Raw genomic sequence first — 22,668 nt, forward strand, 5'->3', positions numbered from 1 at the left:
TCCTACAAACTATTTGTTAAATCATGTAACTGGGATTATCTGGATAGGCCCATTTCAGCTAACCATTTTTGCAAATGCAATTCTAAGTTCAACAGCAGTAGAGGGCTGATTAGGCTTGGGACAAAGAAGAAACATGGTAATAGCTTATTTATTTCCTACAAGTATATGTTCCACCACCAATGGCTGAACAGCTTGTCAGATTTTGGTTAGGGACATAGGCGACCATATTAGATCAATCAAAGAATTAGCTTTTCCCACATTATTAAAAATTAAGAAAACTTATTAAGAAAATTACATCAACTTGACTTTTCTGCAAACCTCTTTGGTGTTCATAGCAGCTTGATCCAAAATCAATAACTTTAACTGAACCTTGGCCTTTGTGATATAATAATATGTTCTCCTAAAGGGGGAAAAATCACAGGAAAAAAAAAAAAAAAAAAAAAAAAAAGGTTAACACCCCATTAGGTTAGTGAACACTTGGGTAAAAAAGCAACATATATCAGGTCTACATTTATCTGCATAACAAAAGCTTAAAATTTCATCTTCCCTGAGAACGCATTTGCTAACATGAGTAGGCAACCACATCCAGGAATGTGTGCAAAAGCAGAGGGGAGATTTGTAAATGGACAGAGTTTGAAGGTTAGCTAGGCAGGCACACTGGTCCTTGACATACATTCCAAGCCACTGCACTGCACAGTGTGTGGTGTTATCAAGGCACCAGCCAGTGAGACTACTTGCTGTGTGAGCAGAATGAGCCCCTGCAAACCCATTGTTATTAACTTAGTAAAAGGCGAACTGTATCTGGTCACATTATGATCTAACTAGAACCATTATTTTTGTAAACACAGAAAGCCTTTGCCCCATGAACAAGTTGTAATTCACATATCTTCCCTCTATTTCTTTCAACCTTCACCATACTCTGTAAGCCTATCTCTTTCCACCTCACAATAGTGTGGTGTGGAGATATCAAAGTAGCAATGAATTACAATGTTACAGTCCTATCGACATATTAGCTGGGTGCTGATAGAGTAGTACTGTGTGCCTACAGTTCTAACTTGAAAAGTGATTCCTATACAACTAGCTCAGGAATATCTGCATCAATGAGGAAACATAGCCTATTAGCTCTCTGCTGGATAGTTGAATTCTACCCTTGTTAAAAATCTCTTGAGATCAAGAATTTCCTTTGATTTTCTTTCTGATCATACGGTCTTTTCCACTTCTCAGCAGAGAGACAGCTACGTTTATCAACAAGTTTTATACCAATTTTGCGTCAAAGTTTTGAAGGAGTGAACAGTTCCCAGATTGCTGTCAACTAGTGACAAAATAGTTTCTTGTGCTATTAGATTCATAAAAATAGGAGATAGGAGGAAGATGCTGATACTGATGAAAGTCAAGACAAGGACTCACTTCCACAACCCAGATGGTCTTGGTCCTGTTACAGGATGTAACCTCTCTCTGCAGCTAGCTATGCTTCCATGCTCATGGTAGCATTCATTCTCTAATACTGAATCCCGCACAATGCAAAGAAACTGATTAATGGCAAAATCAGGTTCTGGGGCCATTACTTACCTAGCATGAAGTCCACAGCAATTCTGTGCCCTAACTTACATTGAGAAATATCATAGGAGGCAGATGTAATAACACACGTGAGCTTCAGGTAACAAAAATTCAAGTCATGAAACCATACTTAAAGAATGAGAACAAAATTCTCTTTCAGTTAAACCATTAAGTATTCACTAATATCACTCTATTTAAATGCAGACTATACTCATTGATATTGGTAACCTTATTTCATGGCAGTGGCTGTCTGGGAAGAGATTTCCTGTTAGGGCAATTGTTTCAGATTACAATATTTTGACTATCTTGCAAGCCTCACTTCTCACTGTAAACCAGTCTGCTAAAGATGTCGGCAAGACAGCGGGTACAGACAGTACTTGACTTTTTGGAGTTCTGAGTTAGATTACATTACGCATAGTGAGAGCAGAATTCCATCCTTAGCATTTTTACTTGAGAGATGATTTATTTATTTATTGGTTCATTTGATGATTGGAAAAAAAATCGAGAGAATGGTTTACCTGAAATTAAAAGATTAAAAATACTAAAGAATTTTCTTAAGAACAGAATAAAAAATTCTTAAGAATTAAAAAGAAAAAAAAAAGAGAGAGAGAGAGAGTTAAGACTGGGGCTTAAGGAGAATGGAAATGTTTCATCTAGCTTGAATGCTTAGCAGATATAACAGCAGGAATTGGATCGCAGATATTCCTCCAGAAATATGTAAGCATCCTGAATAGTGTATTATAAAATTGTTTTGTTACTTACTAGAATACTTAATTTTATAGTTACACATATGAAATTAAATATGCAACAGGATTAACCAGAAACAGGCTACTTTGAGAGTAACTTATATTATAATGCTCCTCATATTGAATTATTTAATTTCACAAATACCTTTTTCTGTCTCTAAGCAAAAAGCCATTACCTGCATTTTATCCATTTTTGCACATATTTTGGCAGCCACAAAACCACATATAAACTGTAGTAAAGAAACTGAATCAACAGAAAGAATCACTTAACCCTAGTACTAATAACATCTGAGAGAAATTTTAGCTTCTGGACAAATATCCTACTAAATTTTAATGATTCTACTGAGTGTTCCTCTCAATCAATAAAAAAATAAGATTCTGTGCAGAATAACACATTAGGAAATGACAGTACTTACAGGTTTCAGATCACAGTGAATGATTCTTTCCTGGTAGAGCACTTGTAAACATCTCAGCACACACTGAGTGAAGTGTCGAATTAAAGACAGACTGAAACCTTGGAAATTGTTCTTTTTGATCAACTCATACAAATTTATTCTGTGAGGATTGTGGGGTTGGAAGAAGAAGGCAGAAAGCAGAAAAAAGATTAGAGAACTTATTTTTAACAGCATGAATAATTTAGAGTGCATTAAGAAAGTATTTTGTCTGTCTTCCTACCTGAGGGAGGAGACTCATGAAGAATAAAACGACCTAAGTAATTTCCTCCTTGAGAATGATGTTCTGTATATAATATGCATAAACATCTCCTTGAATCTTCAGATCTAATGAGGACATAATGCCCATAGACATGCTTGCTTACTAAACTCCATGCTGTTATGCAACTGTGCTGATTTACATCAAATAAAACAATCATTTAGGAATTGAAAGGAAAAAAAAAACATTGTCTCTTTTCTCTCTCATTTATCTTTGTTTTGGCACCTTGTATAAATCCATTTTGTCTAAAAAGTCTTTAATTAGTATTAAATTATTCTAGATAAATAACCCATAAATTCAGGTCTTGTTAGGTTCTTAAATCCCTCTTGTCATCATCGTATCTTAGCGCCTTCCGGTACTGCATTAAATGATATGACTAGTGTTTGCTCATGTGAACAGTGCCCTGAGAGCTTGAGGGTGCCACAAGCACCAAGCCTGGGACCCCATGTCAGCACCATAGCTGCCGACCACTGCCCCAGTGAGGCCAACAACAGGGCCGGGCTCCAGCTCCCCAAGGCCCAGCCTATGGACCCATGGCCCAGAACAGCTTTGGCCCATCCCCAGAAAGGTACCCAATGCCTGGACTGTTACTGGTGTTTCTGGTACCTACTGCACCAGGTAGGCACCAGGCCCTGTCACGATGGACATGGGGAGCCTCTGATGCTCACAGACTCCTTTCAGGAGCCTCCACAGCCCTGGGAGACCCCAGCTCCCATGTCACGTCAAGGGCATACACCAACTGTAGCTTTCTGCCTTCCCCACTTGCATGTCCACTAGTTCAGACAAGGCTCATTCCTTTGGAAGTAAATAAAGTTACCAGGACTTGATGGAGCACAAAGTTCACAAATTAAGGGTTTTTCATTGCATTTTAGAAGCATTCAAGAATTTATCGGGCAAATACTTTTTATGACAGTCAGAGTCTGCTACTCTTCTGTAAAAAGCTGCATATGTTGACTATACCATGAATGTTTTCCTGTGAATTTTCCATAGCAGCTTTCTGAAAAGACTCATCCATGTCTTCCCTGGAGACAAGTAGTCAACTCTTTTCCTGTGTGTCTGACTGACAGACTTACAAGCAGCAATTAATTACAATTAATTTAGGTGTATTTGAGATCAAGACTTCCATAGGATGATGAAAATTCAGCAAGTGCTATGATACATGCAGCAACTGGGCTGTTACTTGAAGAAATGGGAAATTATAGGTAAACATAATTATAATTCGATGCCCTGATTATAAGGAGGCTGGTGAATAAAATGGTCTGACTTCCTTGAAGTTTATCCAAAATTCCACCTGAGGTGTGTCCTGCAGCATACATTCACATAAAGCAATATTTTATAATAATTTAACATAATTCATGCTTCTACACCCTGAAGTTTACCAGTTCTGAACTCACAATTTTACTTATAGGTGTCTCAGAGAAGAACACTTTAATACGTAGCACAGAAGATAAGGAATAGATCATGTCATTGTCTATATAAGGTCTGAGGGGGCCTTTTTCATTTCATCTTTGCTGATCAAAGACTCAGCTATGCAGTTCGAATTTAGACAGTATTCCTTTCTTGGAACATTGAGAGATACACATTCTTCCGAAGAAGGCATTAAAATGGAAGCTCATAAGGCACAAGATCTACAATGCCCCTTAAGATTTATGTAAAGGAAAATACACTTTACCCCAGCAGTTCAAATGAAATACAGAAGTGATTGCGAAAGTAGAAGTATTCCTTCATGTGGATAATATTGTGAGTATCATCTTTGTCCTTCTTCAGAAGAGCATCAAGGATCTTAACTTCCACCAAAGCCTGGCTGTGAAATCTGCAATATCATATGGCATCCAAATGGATGAATCATTAACTCAATCTAAGTTTATTGCAATACAAACACTGCAAACACCACAATTTTACTATAAACTCAATGTGTGAGACAATTAAAAATTCACCATTCACTGTTAACTACTTTAAATTTGATTCACTGTTGTTTCCTAGTCTAAATATACCAGTCTTAGATAGCACTTAAGAGTAGATATTTTGAATTGTCTGAAAAAAAATAAAGAAAAATAGTTTCAAACAAACATCCAGAGTAAAAACCTGATGCTTTCAAAATCCATAGGAATGTTTACATTTACTCAAACAGAGCAATATTTCACACATAGCACAGTGAGACTGTCAGTTTTGAAGAACGTCTTTACTCTCGGTGTTCACTGAGGGAAAAAAACTTAACAGTTGAAGCTCTGAATACAGCTCTTCCTGGAGTCAATAGCATAATTTAATGAACTTTTTGGTTCTTGGAAAAGCAAGGAGGAGGTTAGAAGAACTGCCAGCTTGGACTTCGAGAGGGTAAACTCTTTAGGAGACTGGTTGGTGGAGTCCCTTGTGAGCCAGTCTTGAAGGGCAAAGGAGTCCAGGAAGGCTGGACACTCTCCAAGACAGAAATCCTAAAGGCACAGGAACAGACTGTCCCCATGTACCCGAGGACAAGCCCACGAGGAAGAAAGACAGCATGGCTGAACAGAAACCTTCGGCTAGAGCTCAGGAAGAGAAAGAGTGTTTATGACCTTTGGAAGAAGGGGCAAGCCACTCAGGAAGACTATCATGATGTTGTGAGGTTGTGCAGGAAGAAAATTAGAAGGGCTAAACCTCAACCTAAGCTCAATCTGGCTTCTGCCATAAAGGAAAATAAAAAATGCTTTTAAAAACACATAAACAAAAAAAGGAGGACTAAGGAGAATCTCCATCCTTTACTGGATGTAGGGGGAAACAGTAACAAAAGATGAGGAAAAGGCTGAGGTACATAATGGCTTCTTTGCCACAGTCTTTAGTAGTAGGACCATTTGTTCTCTGGGTATCCAATCCCCTGAAGTGGTACATAGGGATGGGGAGCAGAATAAAGCCCTCATAATCCAAGAGGAAATGGTTAGTGACCTGCAACACCACTTAGATGTACCCAGTTCTATGGGGCCAAATGGCTTCTACCCATGGGTAATGAAGGAGTTGGCAGAAGTGCTCACCAAGCCACTTTCCATCATTTCTCAGCAGTCCTGTCTTTCAGAGGAGGTCTCAATTGACTGGTGGCTAGCAAATGTGATGCCCATCTACAAGATGGGCTGGAAAGAGGACTCAGGGAAATACAGGCCTGTTAGGTGCTGGTGAAGCTCATAGAGCAGATCATCTTGAGTGCCAGCATGCAGCACACACAAGACTAACAGGTGATCAGGCCCAGTCAGCATGGGTTTACAAAAGGCAGGTTCTGCTTGATGAACCTGATCTCCTTCTATGACAAGGTGATGTGCTAAGTGGATGAGGAAAAGGCTGTGGATATTTTATACCTAGAGTTTAGCAAAGCTTTTGACACTTGCTCACAGCTTTCTTCTGGAGAAACTGACTGCTCATGGCTTGGATGGGCATAGGCTTTGCTGGGTAAAAATCTGTCTGGGTGGCAAGGCCCAAAGAGTCGTGATGAATGGAGTTAAATCCAGCTGGAGGCTGGTCATTAGTGGTGTCCCCCAGGGCTCAGCATTGGGGCCAGTTCTCTTCAATATCTTTATCAATGATCTGGATGAGGGGATCGAGTCCACCCTCAGTAAGTTTGCAGATGACAACAAGTTGGGCATGAGTACTGATCTCCCTGAGGGTATGAAGGCTCTACAGAGGGATCTGGATAGACTGGACTGATGCACTGAGACAACTGTATGAAGTTCAACAAGGCCACATGATGGGTCCTGCACTTGGGGTACACCTACCCCAAGCAGCGCTACAGGTTGGGGGAAGAGTGGCTAGAAGACTGCCCAGCAGAAAAGGATCGAGGGTGCTGGCTGACAGCAGGCTGAACATGAGCCAGCATTGTGCCCAGGTAGCCCAGAAGACCAATGCCATCCTGGCTTCTATCAGAAACAGCGTGGCCAGCATGGCTGAGGAAGGGATTGTCCCTCTGTGCTCAGCACTGGTGAGACTGCACCTGAATTACTGTGTTTAGTTTTGGGCCCCTCACTACAGGAAGGACATTAAGGTGCTGGATTGTATCCAAAGTAGGACAACAAAGCTGGTGAAGGGTCTAGAGAACAAGCCTTAGGAGGAGTGGCTGAGAGAACTGGAGTTATTCAGCCTAGGGAAAAGGAGGCTCAGGGGAGACCTTCTCTCTCTCTACAACTACCTCTAAGGAGATTGTAGCAAGGTAGGGGTCAGTCTTTCCTCCCAAGCAACAAGTGATAGGACAAGAGGAAATGGCCTCAAGTTGTGCTAGGGGAGATTTAAGTTGGATATTAGGAAAAAAATCTGCACTGAAAAGGTTGTGTGACATTGGAACAGGTTGCCCAGTGAAGTAGTTGAGTTACCAGCCATAGAGGTATTCGAAATACACATAGATGTGGTGCTTAGTTACATGGTTTAGTGGTAGATTTGGCAGTGCTAGGCTAACCATTGGACTTGATGATCTTAGAGGTCTTTTCCAACCTGAATAATTCTATGATTCTGTTTCTCATCTGCTCCTTTGACTTCAGTTAACACTAAACTCAACTGACAAAATTATAATCTGTCACATAAATGAGAAGATGTTTCTTAGGAACATAGCGCAGAATTTTCCATACTAAAATGAGCGACTGAAGCCCCCCAGACTATTCTTGGTGTTTTGAGGTCTTGTAGGAAAGTAGGCTCTCAGAAAACAGTTGTACTGGGCTGGTTACCTGTGCTGTGTATTAACTGTGCCACAGATAAGAGACCTCTTTGTAAGTATGGAAAAACTGTGGCTGCTTTCATAGACTGTATCTCCACTGGGCTCAGGCCAGTTCTGAGACCCTGACTTAACCTTTCTTCACTCTGTTCTGAGTGTGTTTAATGAAAACCTGTGGTACTGGAGGCTTGGTTTTGCTTTGTTCACATTATCTCAGTTTGTCACTGCCTATATAATAAAGAGCTGATTGTATTGGTTTAAATTCAATGGATGTCTCACCTTTTCTTATTCCTTATTATTTTCAGTGCCACTAATTCATTGGTTTTATGATCCAGGCATTTAGCCACCTGCCCAAATGACCCTTTTCCAATGACCTCCAACACTTCATATCGATATGCAATATGGTCATGTAAAACCTTCAAAAGAAAACAAATAGTTCAGATTCAAACAGCAAGGCAAAGATCATGCTTTAAAGTAGTTCATGAAAGAGGCTGGATTTGTAGCAAGTGATGTCTACATTAAGCAACTGTAAGAGAGAAAAATAACAAGTACATGGTTCATTAATCCACCCACCTTGCATCAAGCCTGAGGAAAAGCGGTTATCTCTTTAGGATTCTCTTCTAAGCTTTACCATGATTATTACTGATGGTTTTGCTATGGGAATATTTACCTTCAGGAAACAACATTTATCTCACATTGATCCCTTAAGAGTCGATAGTCACTACAAACTTATTGATCTGAAAGTGAATACCGTAATGTTTCCACTTACCTTCAGGTAAGAACCATTCTCATCATCATAACAACTATTATTCTGGGCTTCAGGTAAACCTTCAATCTTTTTAGCTTCCAGACCAAGAAACCATAGCTCTGGATAATTGAAAATTTCTTTTTGTTCATAGACTGTTAACTGGTTTCTAAAATTTTTCAAGGCTTCTAAATTAAAAAACAAGAAAATAAGAACAAAAATCAGAATCGCAAAATCACAAAATAGTTTGGGTTGGAAAGGACCTTAAAAATCACACAATTCCAAACCTCCTGCCATGGGCAGGGGCACGTCCCACCATATCAAGTTGCTCAAAGCCCCATCCAGCCTGGCCTTGAACACTTCCAGGGGTGGGGCATCCAAAACTTCCCTGGGCAACCTATGCCAGTGCCTCACCACCCTCTGAATAAATAACTTATTTCTAATGTCTAATCTAAACCTACCCTCTTTCAGTTTAAAATCATTATTCCTAGTTGTATCACTACAGCCCTTGATGAAGAGTTCCTCTCCAGTATTCCTGTAGGTATTGGAAAGCTGCTATAAGGTCTCCCCAGAGCATTCTCTTCTCCATGCTGAACGATCACAACTTCCTCATGGGACAGGTGCTCCAGCCCCTTGATCATCCTTGTGGCCCTCCTCTGGACCTGCTTATGACTTGCTATTGGTCCATGTCCTTCTTAAACTGGTGGCCCCAGAGCTGAATACAGTACTCAAGCTGTGGCTAAATACATTGTCAATGGCAAATTGCTTTAACAGTGGAAAATTTTAGAGTAAAGCATATCTGTTTGAAAACGAGGTTGAGTAGATGGCTGCTAGAGTTTCCTTCCAACCATAATTTCTATGATTCTACGTTGACATTTTGTACAAAATTATGTTTCTTTTTCTTTCTTTTCTGACTTACTGTTCTATGTTCAACGAAACATTCATTATCTCTCAGCAAGATTTTGAGAGCTGAGGTAAAAATCATTTGATTTTGAGCAAAGTCACATACCCAGATGTTTTTGAAAATCCCATCTGTTGTCCATCTGTTTCAGTAAGCTTCACAGATTACATGAAGAACTGTATGCTTTTTATTGATTGGATTGACATATTTATGAAATGGCAGTAAGCTTTAGTTAACCAAAGCTTTTAAGTACTTGTTTTTCTAACAAAAAATATCAAGTTCAAATGCATGAGGTTGGGAATTAAGTGGGACCCAAATCTGCTGTTCTACTAATCCTGATTCTACCTGTACAGAAGAATTTCTACCTACACCCCCTTTTATATCATTTAAATCTAGACAAATAAACAGAGATTATAAATCAATGTGTTCTCTAGGCATGCACATGGGTGTTTTGTTAAACACTAGCAGATTTCCATCCATTAATGCAGTGATGTTAAATCATTTGAAGGCAAGAGGCCACTACATTTTTTTTTCCCAGCACTGTTCGTAAAAATAGGTCTACTCATCCAGAAACCTTCTACATCTGAGGAATACCAAAATGCAATTTAGCCCACATAAATAAAATGTGACACAGTTACAAGCAAGTGGGAAAAGTGTTTTATCACCATAATAGAATACTGCTTCATGATCTGTCATAAATCTTTGACAAATACAAGTTCAGTTTTATAATGTATAAATTTCTTGTTTATGTATTTGTGTTAGTCTATTCATTTTCATATTCCATTTATTGCATTCTTACATTGCAAGTAGAATTGTTAGGGATCAACAAGCCCGTCCATATTCCTGCCCTTCAAATTGTTTATTAAATATTTCATGGAACATTTAGCAAAGGACCTCTCATCAGTGAGTATCCTGGTTGCATACACTCACTATCTATACACACAACCTGTCACTCTAGTCTTTTTAGCATGCTCTCTTATAGTCTACCTGAAGCAGTCATAGGCAGCTTGACACTGGTGCTGGTGTTTTCCAGTTCTGATGATTTTCTCTGAGCTCTGGTATCATTTTCAGAATGACTATTTAGAAGGTTAAATTGCGGAAACTTACTTATAATTCCATTTTCCTGACAAGCAAAGAAAAAAAAAAGTAAATTTATTTTCAAATATTTTCATGAATATTCAGCTATCTACAATTGTGAAAAACAAAAACAAAAACAAAAACAAAACAGCAACAACAAAACCCCAACCTACTACATTCCTAAAGACAGGACTACAAGAGCTGGATTTCTTGAGTGATCTTTGTCAATTTTGTGCTGAGATAGAACACGTATGCTTGGAAACAAGAACTCACTGAATACCCCAAAATTCTGCCTATAGCACTGTTGGACCACAGAAGGATAAATTTCTAAATAAAAGAATAAAGTTCATTTTCCATGTTCATTCAATATATGGGTACTTACATTGTATAAATGCTAGAAACCACCATGGCTTGATTAAGCTGCCTATCTTTTATGAGCTAGGATAGATCTGAGTACGGTCTTCCTGGTATGAAGTGCAGCAAAGATAGTCAAATAGGCATTTTCTATCTCTGATTTCTGTATGGACACATTGAGTAGAGTTGTGCTAGAATCCATCAGACTGCTTGTGCAGCCTGCAGCATTGCAGAGACAGCAGTGTGGGTCTGCACACCTACACAATTGCAATACAAATATCCAGATTGGTAGGAACGAGGAATGAATGGGCTCGTATGGGTGTGGAAGCACTAGAAGGAACAAGTGGTGTAAGAAATGATATAAAGATGCTATCTATATCAGCAGGTCTTCAAGATTCCAGCACATGCAGTTCACAGGCCTTCCAGAACAGGACAGCCTACAGAATCAAGTCAGAAGGACATGATGGAGGGTTGGATATAAAAGGAAGACAGATAAAAAGACAGAAAATAGTGTGCTCTGGGATAAGAATAGAAGGTGTGGGGTCCCAAGCTATGTTCTCAATCCCTTCAATGAACGGAAAAGACTCAGCTAGAGAGGATACATTCAGTGCATAAATACCTGGCTGAAGCTACAGGGAGTGATTTGTCTTCTATGTACACAGGATGAGGAACAAGGACTGCTGAGAAGAAAAAGAATCCAACTGATGAAGCAGGGCAAGATTACATTTGCAAATAGCTTTGCTAACCATGCTTAGCAGGGCTTTTAATTAGGTACATCAAGGAAGAGTTTTCATAACTTAAAAGGCTCTGATACTCATGGGCAAGTTCAGTCACCTAAACATTTGTTGAGATAGCAATAGCTATCCAGGAGATTTATGGACTGTGGATTTAATGTAGATGATCTGAGATGCTCTGCTGGACCTGCTGTTCTCAAGCAGCATTGCTCATCTCAACTGACTGATTATATAAAGGTCAAAGAAAGAGCAGTTTGGCTGCAGTGACCGTATGATTGTGGAGTTCAAAATCCTGAGAGACATGAGTGAGACAAAGAGCAGAACCACAAACGTTGATGTTCAGAAAAGTACCTTTTGAATTGTTCATGGATCTTCTTATAATCCTATGGAAGACTGCCCTGGAGGGCAAAGGAAACCAGAAGGGTTCATAAATCTTCAGAGTAGATCTCTTTGAAGTACAAGAACAGTCTATTCTGACATGCAGAAAGTTAAGCAAGCATGGATGAAGGCCAGAATGGATGGAAACGGAGCATTTGATCAGGTACAAACACAGTAAGGAGTACAAAAAAGGTGTAAACAAGGATGGGTTATCTGGGACATATATAAGAGGCACTACACAAGCACACAGTGATGTTTAGGAAAGCAAAACCTCAGTTGAATCTGCAATTAGCAAGGAATGTTTCTCTAAGTACACCATCAGCAAAAAGGAAGGCTAAAGGAAATATGAATGCACTGCTCAGTGGTGTTTGAGACCAAGTGACTAAGGACATGGAAGAGACTAAGGTACTAGATGCTTTCCATTGGTAAGTTATGCCCTCAGGCCTGCTATGTCCCTGAGTCAAGGAGCAGAGTTTGTGGAAAAATCTCATCTACCTGCAGTACATCAAGATATTTCAAGATATTTAAGGACTACATAAGTAGCTGGATGTACCTAAGTCTACAGGACCAGATGGGATGGACTTGAGAATGTGCAAAAAGAGCTCAACGTCACTGAAAGGCTGCTCTCTATTATATTTGAAGGCCATGGCAGTTCCTGAAAATGTGGAAAAGTCAAACATCACACATCTTCAAAAAGGGCAAGAAGAAGGATTCAGGAAACTACAGGTTGGTCAGCCTTACCTCACCCCAGGGACTGCTATGGAGCAATTCCTCCTGGAAGCCATTTCCAACCAAATAAAAGACAAAAAGCTTATTTGAAACAGCCAATGTGGATTTGGCAGAATAAATTGTGAAGAATTTGTGTCTGAACAACCTGATTTCCTTCTCTGATGAAGTGACTGTCTTGGTAAATGGGGGGAAAGCAATGAATGCTGTATACTTTGACTTCAGCAAAGCCTGTGTAACTGTCTCCCACAGTACGCTTATGTCCTAAATGGTAAGATCTGGAATGGATAAACAGATCGTAATGTGAGTCAAGAATTGGATGGATGGTCAGGTTCCAAGGACTGTGATCAGTGGTAATTGCTTACCAGCAGCCACCCTCAGGGACTGATACTAAAGCTAGCAGTCTTACTGTGTTCATCAATTACGTGGGCAATAGATGAATTCACCCTCTGAAATCTGCAGGCCGTATCAGGGATGCTATCCAAAGAAAGGCCAGCAGGCTGGAAAAATTGGCTAATGGGCATCTCCTGAAGTTGAATGAAGACAAATGCAAAGTTCTGCACCTAGAACAGAATATTCCCTAGTAATAGAACAGGTTAGGAGACAACTGAAAGGATACAGTTTTGCAGCGAAGGTCCTGGGAACAAACTGGACTTGGGGCAGCAGTATGCTCTGCCCCTTCCAGCAAAGGAGGCCAAACACATCCTGGGTTGAATTAGCAAGTGGATAGCCAGCAGGGAAGTCATTCTCCCCCTCTCTTCAGCATTCATAGCAACACAGAGTGCTGAGTCTAGGCTGGGGATCCCCAGTACAAGAAAGACATCAACCAACTGGGGTGAATTCAGGGGAGAGGCCAGGGAATGTTTAGGAGCTTGGACCACATGACGTACAAAGAGAGGCTGATGGAAATGCATTTGTTCAGTCTGCAGAAGAGGATGCTTCAGGACTGGCTGTATTGCTATCTACAGTTACCTGCCAGGATGATATAGGGAAAGCCAAGCCAGTCTCTTCTCGGGGTGTGTGGTCTTAGGACAAGATGGATACCTGGCTAATGGATACAAATCACAACTTGGGAATTGTTCGTTAGGTATTAGGAAAAACATTTTTACTGTACTGGTGGTTTGCTATTGCAAGAGGTTGCCCAAAAAAGCTGTGGACTATCTATCCTTGAAGATACTCCGAACACAGCTGGGCAAGGCCCTGAGCAACCAGTTCCAAGCTTGATCTAGTTGGAGTGGGAGGTTGTGCTAGATGTTTTCCAGAAGACATTTCCAACCTAAGTTATGCTATTATTCTTTATATATAAATAAATATATTTATAATTCTTCAGCCTTTGAGAAAGTCCTGACAACTCATACAAGAGGACCAGGATAGAGACACAAAAGATCAGTCTGTCTGGGTGCCATGATACAAAAGCCATATCCCAAAACCAGCACATGGCTGCCAGCACAAGAACAACCCAGTAGATGTGATATAGACCAAACCGTGGGCAGTCCTTGTCCATCACGTCACTGCAAAAAGTCCTGATGGGATACATGCATCTTGATACTTGTGAGTTTTGGATTAAGAACGTGTTAGTGTGAGTGAAAAGTTTTATTTTAAAATCATCTTCCAGTATTTGCATCTAGCCTTGCTGCTTTTTTTTTCTCCCCCTTTTTTTTTTTTTTTTTTCCTTTTTTTTTTTTCTTTCTTTTTCAATATTGACTACTACAAAAGCAGAGCTGCCAGGTATGAGGAGCACAACAGCTCAAGGACGGGGGGAAGATGGAAGAAGGAATACCAAAAGTGAAGACAGCCCAGGCAGCTCCTATGAGGTTAGGTGTAGGTGTCCATTAAAATCACAGGAGCTTTACACGATCATGCTGATAAGCAATTTATCTGTTTGACTATTTATAGTTCTTCCTTTTTCTTTTTCTTTTTTTTTTTTTCTTTTCTGTAACTGAAAACAGAAACTGATGCAAATGTAGGCTCTAAATTATTTATCTCTTTCCCCCAGAAATACATTTATGACATTTTTCCACTGACACTTTCTTAGCAATACTAGAGAGAAGCTGATTAGTTAATGAAAATCAAGATGTTTAAGAACTTTATAACTCACCTGAAGAGGGGGGAGCACATTCTGCAAGCTGGTATTTGTTATCTGACACAGGCTGCTTTCAAGGGGGGGAGGGTTTGCAGAGTCTGCAACCAAACCATGCTTTGCTTGGCCTTCCAGATGTGGGAAGGAAATAGCACTGTGACTGACTTTCTAAATAGAAAGCATAAGTAAATATTACATAACATCCTAGCAGGCAATTCTGTGTAACAGCTTCGAAAAACAGAAGTATTTTAAGCCTTGAAATGGTGTGTATGGTTCACTTCTGACACCTAACGGTGAAAGCAAAAAGGGCAGATACTCTCCAGCAGCTCCAACTTGCTCTAACATGCAGGAGGAGGTTGTCTAGGCAATCCGGCCGTCTGGCACCTTCTGGGGCATTCGAGTTTCCCCACAAGAACACCTGCATCCAGCAACAGAGTGAGTGCCTCAGGTGGAAAAGGTGGTTGGGCTGGGAAACTGGACAGCCGCTCCAGGCCGCAGGAGTGGGGAAAATAAAGTGTATGTAGGATAGACACGAAATGTAAATGGTAAAAAACTTCATTAGCTATCCCAGGTGGCAGAAGAGAAATTGGGACTGAAAAGGAGTCACTGAGAGGGTCTTCCCTGTTCTGTTTTCTCAGCATTTCCTTCCCCCCTCATTTTCCATACAGTTCTCTTTGCCTAGGCACCGTTGTTAACATTTGATTTGTTAATGAAAAGGCGTGTTTTGTGCAAACTGTATTGAAAATGAGATGTTTATAATCATTTGAAAGTTCCAGTATGATTAGTCTTTCCTTTAGACTTGTCCCTTTTCTTATTGTAAAATATGTCTATAACACTCGTTTTCTAGAATCAGTCTTTTAAGTATGTGGTTCTATGAATGTTAGGACCTCTAATATCTTGGATATCTAGAATGAGAGAAATCACCCTCTTATCAACAAAGAAAAAATTCAAGGTAGACTGTTTTCTTTGGCAAACATTAAAAAAAAAAAAAGAAAAGAAAAGAAAAGAAAAGAAAAAAGATTTGAAATAGATCTGCAACATAGATCTGATAAGAATATATTTTTCAAACTTTTGACAGCAACAGAGAGGTTTGATATTTTTCTCAAAAAGCAAAGAAACAAGCTCTCTATCAAACCATCTTGAACAAGTAAGTTTTTTTCCAATATTATAGAAGAGTCTTTAAAGCCTTAGAACTGAGATTCCAGGGAACTTTTCATTACATCTTCAGGAGACAAAAGTGGCTGTGGGCAGGAGAAATGCCTCACATGTTATTGAACAGCTAGCAGAAAATAAAATACTCTCAGGCACTTGGGACAAAGTCATACAGCTATAGGAAAAATGGAAGAGGGCAGGGAATACAGGACTTTTCTATGCTCAGATTTATTTATTATGTGGAATCTTTTAGGAAACGAGCATTTAGGTATTCTTTAAAGTCAGCTGAAGAGTTACCTACCTCATGGAAGACTCTGTTAGATCCCAGATGATCACTCTCTTGAACAGTCAGCTGAGGCTGAGAAAATGTATCCACATGAGAAGACTGTAAACATGAGATGATGCTTTTTTAATAATAATAATAATTACTCTGGGAAAAAAATGCTTTTTTTTTTTTTTTTTTTCTTTTTCTTTTTCTTTTTCTTTCCTTTGTGGCAATATCTGTGCCAAAATAGTGTTTGAGAGAGGACCACAAAAGCTGCTGAAAACACACTACTCTCTGGCAATTCCCCTCCCAGTCGAACAGCTGTTTTGTGGGCAGGTGCAGAGACAGCTTGCTTTGCCTATTGTGCTTCTCAGCATGCTTGATGTGCCCATGTGGTCAACAGAGGGGAAGGGGGGCCTTTGCCGTCCTTAAAAATATGTGCTTGAAAGTATATAGTGAGCCTGCTTGGAAGGACAACTTTACAATGGCTCATAAGGTAGATTGTAAATCCATCCATTGTTAATAGCAGAATTATACTAATTCAACTTGTGGTAAAGAAAACACATATCAATGTTTAAATTTACTGAGATAAAGAAAAAAAATCCAATTGGTTCCAAAGGAGAGAGAATTTTACAATAATAGAAAAAGAAACATGGGGAAAGCGCTAAGTAGCTTGTCATTTTTAAGATTCTGCTGGTGCTTTATGCAGTTTTCTTACAAACATAAAATGCATTGTACTGTACAATCCTGTCCAATATGAGACTGCAGTGAATCGAAGGAAACTGTAAGATAATTTGGATATTGAAACACAATAGCAGCTTGGAGCTCTGCTCTATAGACTCAAGTGAACCTCACCAGGTTTGGTCAAATATGCTTCCTTGTCTCTGGGCTCTGTAAGGCATAACGTCATTCCATTCATAATCATGAAAATCATCTTTAACCAAGTAGGCACAACAATTCCACTATAGGATTCTTGAAGTAGTAGAAAAGCAGGATTTTCTCTAAAAGCAGAGGAACTTGGAGGCATGGGAGGGAACTTTAGTTTAGTGTCTCAAAAAAAATAATTTGCAGCCAAAATTGTCTTACGGATGTAAACTGAAGATTAAACATACTTCAACAAAGCATTGTATTCTTCTTTACCTGTTTTGTAGCCAGGGCTTCCATGGCCTGTACCTGTCACACAGTCTTAAATGTGCAGAGCACCTGATGAAGAGAAGTCACTGCTCTTTGCAATGACATTTATTCTATCCAGTTCCAGGATCAGTGCCAGAGGATTGTTATTTAAAGGCCTTTGTAGTGGGCTTCAGTAAGTCCACATGAAAATAAGTCTGCATATGAGAGGAGTATTGCTAGTGTTTTGTATGGGCCATAAGTCACCTGCCATGATGCAGCCTAGCCACAGTGAAAGGGACTCCATGCCACTTTCCTTTAGACTCACTGTCTGAAGAATCATACACCGTAAGTTCAAAACTTCCCAGCAACAAAACACAATAATTGTCCCAAAGAGAAACACTGGATTACCGCATCCTACATATGAATTACCTAGAGCACAATATACTTCTCCTGGTGCTCCAAATGTCCTTGTGATCACTATTTTCCAGAGTGAATTTGAATAGATGAATATTTGCCAGAACATTTTCACATACAAACACTTTGCATGTAAACTACATATCCTGCACTTCAGTGCAGAACCAGATTTATTAAGAAGATGAGTCTGGATTCCACACTCGTAACTATACCAGATGTATCAACCCAGAACTTAATACATTTAACTATTGATTTCAGGACATACTAGATTTCTTCTCACACCTCATCCATACTTTATTCCCAGCTAGTTTTATTTTTCAGTTTATGGACCTGATGAAAACATTACATTCCATTTAGAAAGAGTTTCTTAAATGCTGTGTGCTTTTCTGACTACAAGTCAATACAATACCAGGCTTTTAAAGAGAAAGTCATCACTGAGAAGCAAATAAAGATAGAGTTGACTTCACATACCTGTACAGACTGCAGAGTCTTCACTCTAAAATGGCATTTTATTTCTTAGCAGTGATTTAAAAATGCTATGCAGTGATGCCTATATTATTAAATATAAATTTCAAAATATACTGTATTTACTAACATAGCTTAATCAACTCACAAAATGACATTAAAACTCAGCAAGAGCTAAGGAAGCAAGTGAGTGAACTCCAGGTCATGATGCTGCCAGAATTCTGAATCTATTTAATTTCTATTTACTACAGAAAAATTAGCACAATTTTGAGGTAGACAGTTCTCCTTTAATACTGCAAAAGCAAAATCAGTCCATTAGCCCATGGCTGTGCCTTTTTTTAATTGCAGAAAATTGTGATTCTCTTTGCCTCTCTTTTTCTAAACCTTCTTATTAAGGATGTAGAGCTCTTCAGTACTCTTTGGGAAATTTACTCAAAACACCTTAAAATCAATAGCTGATCAACCCTCATAAAATAAACAGTTAGATAGCATACACATTTACCACTGGAAAAACTGATCTGTGCCTACAACAGTCCTGCCAGTACCTGACAAGGGAGCAGATGGATTTAAGTCCACACAGTGACTTACTTGATAGTCTTGATCCAAATGACCCATCAGCTGCTGCTCTAGTGAAATCCTGTACATTTAGTAATGGGAACTACAGCTGAGCTGTTGTGCATGGTTTAATCTGGCAGATGCACTCTAAAGAAAAACTGCAGCAACTGTTACTATTCCATTCCACTTCACTCCTGGCTGTTGTACTCATATAGCACTTGGCCTGTCCTACAACTAAGATACATATAGTGCACTGCAGTCCTGAACTACAATCTCCTGCTATTCCAGCCCTTCAAATCATGTATTACTGGCTATTACCTTGCTAATTCCAATTGTCACTCAAGAAACAGAGCAGTGTCGCCATTCGCTACCTAATTAATTTGCAATCACAGGAGGCACTGAGCATTCACCATTCTGCAAAATCAGGAAGTGTGACACTTTTTCAGAATACCCAATATGTCAGCTTTTTTTTTTTTTTTTTTCAGTATTCAATTGACCAGAAATGTATTAGAATTTTAGAAATGATAAAACACATAACTATATAAAACGTAGACTCCATAGTTTCCTTGATTAAATGGACACCTGCCCACTATCAAAATCGAATTAAGCTTGTAGAATACATACACAGAATGCAACATAATGTTAAATCATGCAGTATATTCAAAAGCCATAGCAAATACATATTTGCTCACGCAAAATACAGCAGGAAAATAAACATTTTCCTTACCTTGTCAACTATTTCTGTCAGCATAACTGCAAGAGCCATTAATTGCAGGACAGAGGCTGTTTATTCCATTTGCAAAACACATTTCAGGAAGCCCACCTTCATCTAGTTAGAGCAGAGCAGGCTCAATTTCATACACAGTACCCTGATCAGAAAAAAACCCTTCTGCTTGGCTTCAGATTTAAATTTAAATTTTTATCCCGGAAATATGCCAGTGACTATTAGCTGCTCTAGTATTCTTTTGGTGGCCATCTGTTCCCTTTCTCAACCTCCTTCTAGCCAAATATAATTTTCCATATTTATCATGGCAAGTCAGTAATAAGAAAGACAAATATAACAGGATTGGCTGTTCTCCTTGCTGTCTCAGTCTGTTCTTTCTTACTGAGATCGTGTGCTTGCGAAACCAAAAACCACTTGAAATCATATTTTTTCAAAGCTTGTCGCAGAGACCTTGCTATACATTGAGTTAAATCTAGTCACTGAGACTGTCAGCTTGGAAAATGAAAATAGATTAATACCTCAAGGACTCATTTCTCATTGGTCATGACGTTTCATTTACTGAAGACCAAACTGTGGCACCTTTGCCTGGGGTTCTTGTTAGCATCAGTACAGAGCTTCTCTGACCTGTGAGATAACGAGGCTCTCATTTTGGTATAAATAGTGAGATAGAGCTTAGCTGCCATCCTGTCTTTCCCTTACCTCATTTGGGTGTAGTGCATTTGAGGGGGAGCACTGGTGGAAGTGATCCTATCTCCCCAACATCTTATGGGAATAGCTAAGACCGAAAAATACCATGTGCTCTCCTCCTTCATACAGTCAAGGAATGGCATGTTCCCTGCCGGTTCTAAATCTGTCGACAACCCAGAATAGCTCTATTTTCACTCAGAAATCAGGCTTTACGAAGAAGAGATACATGCTCACCCACAGAAGCTATTCTAGAAGACAGCCACCTTTGCTGATGCTTGTGGATGAGTTTTTCCACAGAGCTGTCAGAGGACAAACAGCTATTCTTTTGCAGTCATGGAGGTCCAAGCAATGCCCTTGCATAATACTATTGTTGAGGTGCACCATCCTAAAAGGCAAATCACTCTCATTTCTATCACTTCTACTTCTCCATTCTCCCCAAATTGGAGCTCTCCAGTCAACAAATCCTCCCCAGAATTACACCTCACATACAAGAAAAACAACTTCTCATTGTCTAGCCAAATAACATCATAGGCTGTCATGCCAACAGTGCAGGTTTAGCCCTAGGAATGCATGGAGATGCCATGTGCTGGAATACAAATGAAACAGCATGAATATGCATCAAGTGTGTTCAACCTAAATCACTCCCACACAAACATACACAGACAAGCAGGAATGTGTGTGCACATACAGCTAGTTACACTCCAGCTATTGTCTCCCACAGGTATATCAACCATTTCTGAGTAGCTTTCACAAAGGTTCACAAGAAGGGATTTAGCTAATGTGGTGTGAAAACATAAATTTGTGATGCTGGAAGCTATCAGTCCAGTCCACTGTGGATATCAAGTACATGTACTACACAGGTGGGAAGTACCACTACTGACACTCACAGCACTCTGCTCTTACGACCAGCAGTGCTAGATATAAGAGGCAGGGTATGTAAGAGAAAGCTGTACACCATATTCCCTCTGGTTTGTTTGCAGTGCAGCCATGTTGTTTATTAAAAGATGTGTAAGACAGCTTTGCATAGCTCAACAACCTTCTGGGCCTTATTGTCTTATCTCAGGTTTTGACTCTTAACTCATTAAGAAATTATTAACATCCCTAGGATAATTTACATACAAGGGAGCAAAGGATGTATCTGGTCATACACTCAATTGTCCCCCATTAAGAATGTCCTCTATTTTCCTTATTTTTGTTCCTCATAATGTTTTCTATTTTCCTTATTTTATTTTATAACATTCTTGTAAGCATATTCAATTATTTTTGTGTGTGTGTCAAGTCATGGAGGAATAAAAACAAATTTTAGGATCATTCTTTCTCATGCCTGAAGAGGACCAAATAATTTTTCAACACAAGAAACTACTGTAAGGTTTTCTCTTACATTTCTCAACAACACTGTCAAAGTGAAAGAAACCTGCCAGGATTCTCATGACCGGAACTTGGTAGTAAAGTTAAAAGTGCAGTCATCTGAAGTAAAAAAAAAATGCATAAAATGTTTCAGCTATAAATTACAAAGCATTTTTGTTAAGTTTGAAGGAAATATTTATGGTCTTTGTCTGTGTAACTAACTATTAACAAAATACCCATTTCTGACAGTTTACTAGAGGGCTTAAGTTCAATAGTAGATAAAGTCCTCGTGGATGCCATCATTGGCTGTGATCATCACATAGGCAAACCCTTAACTACAATCCTATTAAGTTCAGCAACATCTCTGTGAAATAGAATAATATTAAAGGTAAAGTAATTAAAGAACTTGCCCTGTGGCGGACTAGGCATTTTGGAGTGGGAAGAAGATTCATTCCAACTTAGCCTAAATGTTCAAGGTAAACAAAGGTCCCTGTGGAAGTGCCTCTGACTTTTTGTTCGCTCGGCTTGAGAAGGAGATTATGCAAGTAATGTAGATCAGGTACCTCAAATTTTATATCACTAAAATTAGATCTTATAAATTCTGCTCTTTATACACTTCACTGTGCACCTCCTGCACTGCAATGCACCTTGTAGAACTAGTACCACTAAACAAAAGAGATACCAAATCCTAAATTTGATTTGAAAACATTTTACTTGCCTACAGTCATTCCACTGATTTGACTAAAGACAAAAGATACAAGGGGGCAACAAACTGAACCCTTTGTGTCCAGGTCCATGCAGTGGCTTACATAAACGCTTGACCATTGCAATGGAGAAAGTGAAATGCTGCCACTGCAGACTGAAGCAAGTACGGTGAATACAAGTCCCTGAAGTGACTGGAGTTGCCAGAAAATACAGTTAATGTTTCCTAAATCATTCCTGTTTTATTTGTTGTAATAAAGCATATGAACTATGTCAATAACACTACTGCTTAACCAGTGAAAAGGGAATGGGTGATTTAAGATTTGCGTGCATAAACTCGGGCAAAGATTGCACCAGATGAACCAACGTGGGCAAGTTTACTGGAAATGGAAAAAACAGTTGCACAATTTCTGACTTCTTTAGTGTATGTCTTCCACAGAAGAGTGCAAAAGCTTGGTGAATGATAAATTCACCTTTTTAACATTTAAACTATTTGCCATGAAGATGCTTCTCTAAAGCTTATTAATAATTCCTATCATGGTTGGGATATGCTCCTGGTATGAGCAAACAGG

At 39.3% G+C, this 22,668-nt stretch overlaps 1 protein-coding gene across 2 annotated transcripts in view; it reads right to left on the reverse strand.

The window, feature by feature from the left end:
• The window catches only part of DYRK4 (dual specificity tyrosine phosphorylation regulated kinase 4), a 28,039-nt gene extending 8,511 nt beyond the window's left edge, over positions 1–19,528 (reverse strand). Inside the window, exons 1-9 of one of the 2 annotated variants that reach the window (XM_084514802.1) lie at positions 19,364–19,528; positions 16,126–16,209; positions 14,691–14,840; positions 10,311–10,446; positions 8,447–8,610; positions 7,957–8,093; positions 4,687–4,827; positions 2,720–2,858; positions 319–400 (exon numbers count right to left, since the gene is read on the reverse strand). In XM_084514802.1, the coding sequence (XP_084370928.1) occupies positions 319–400; positions 2,720–2,858; positions 4,687–4,827; positions 7,957–8,093; positions 8,447–8,610; positions 10,311–10,446; positions 14,691–14,840; positions 16,126–16,209; positions 19,364–19,402 (1,072 nt within the window). In that variant the 5' untranslated portion in view covers positions 19,403–19,528. Of the gene's footprint in view, positions 1–318; positions 401–2,719; positions 2,859–4,686; positions 4,828–7,956; positions 8,094–8,446; positions 8,611–10,310; positions 10,447–14,690; positions 14,841–16,125; positions 16,210–18,669; positions 18,762–19,363 lie in introns of those variants that run through there. The other variant, XM_084514801.1, reaches the window with a different exon arrangement.
• Between the last annotated feature and the right edge of the window lie 3,140 nt (positions 19,529–22,668).

The sequence above is a fragment of the Aythya ferina genome, assembly GCF_964211825.1.
Source record: "Aythya ferina genome assembly, chromosome: 1".
Lineage (NCBI taxonomy): Eukaryota > Metazoa > Chordata > Aves > Anseriformes > Anatidae > Aythya > Aythya ferina.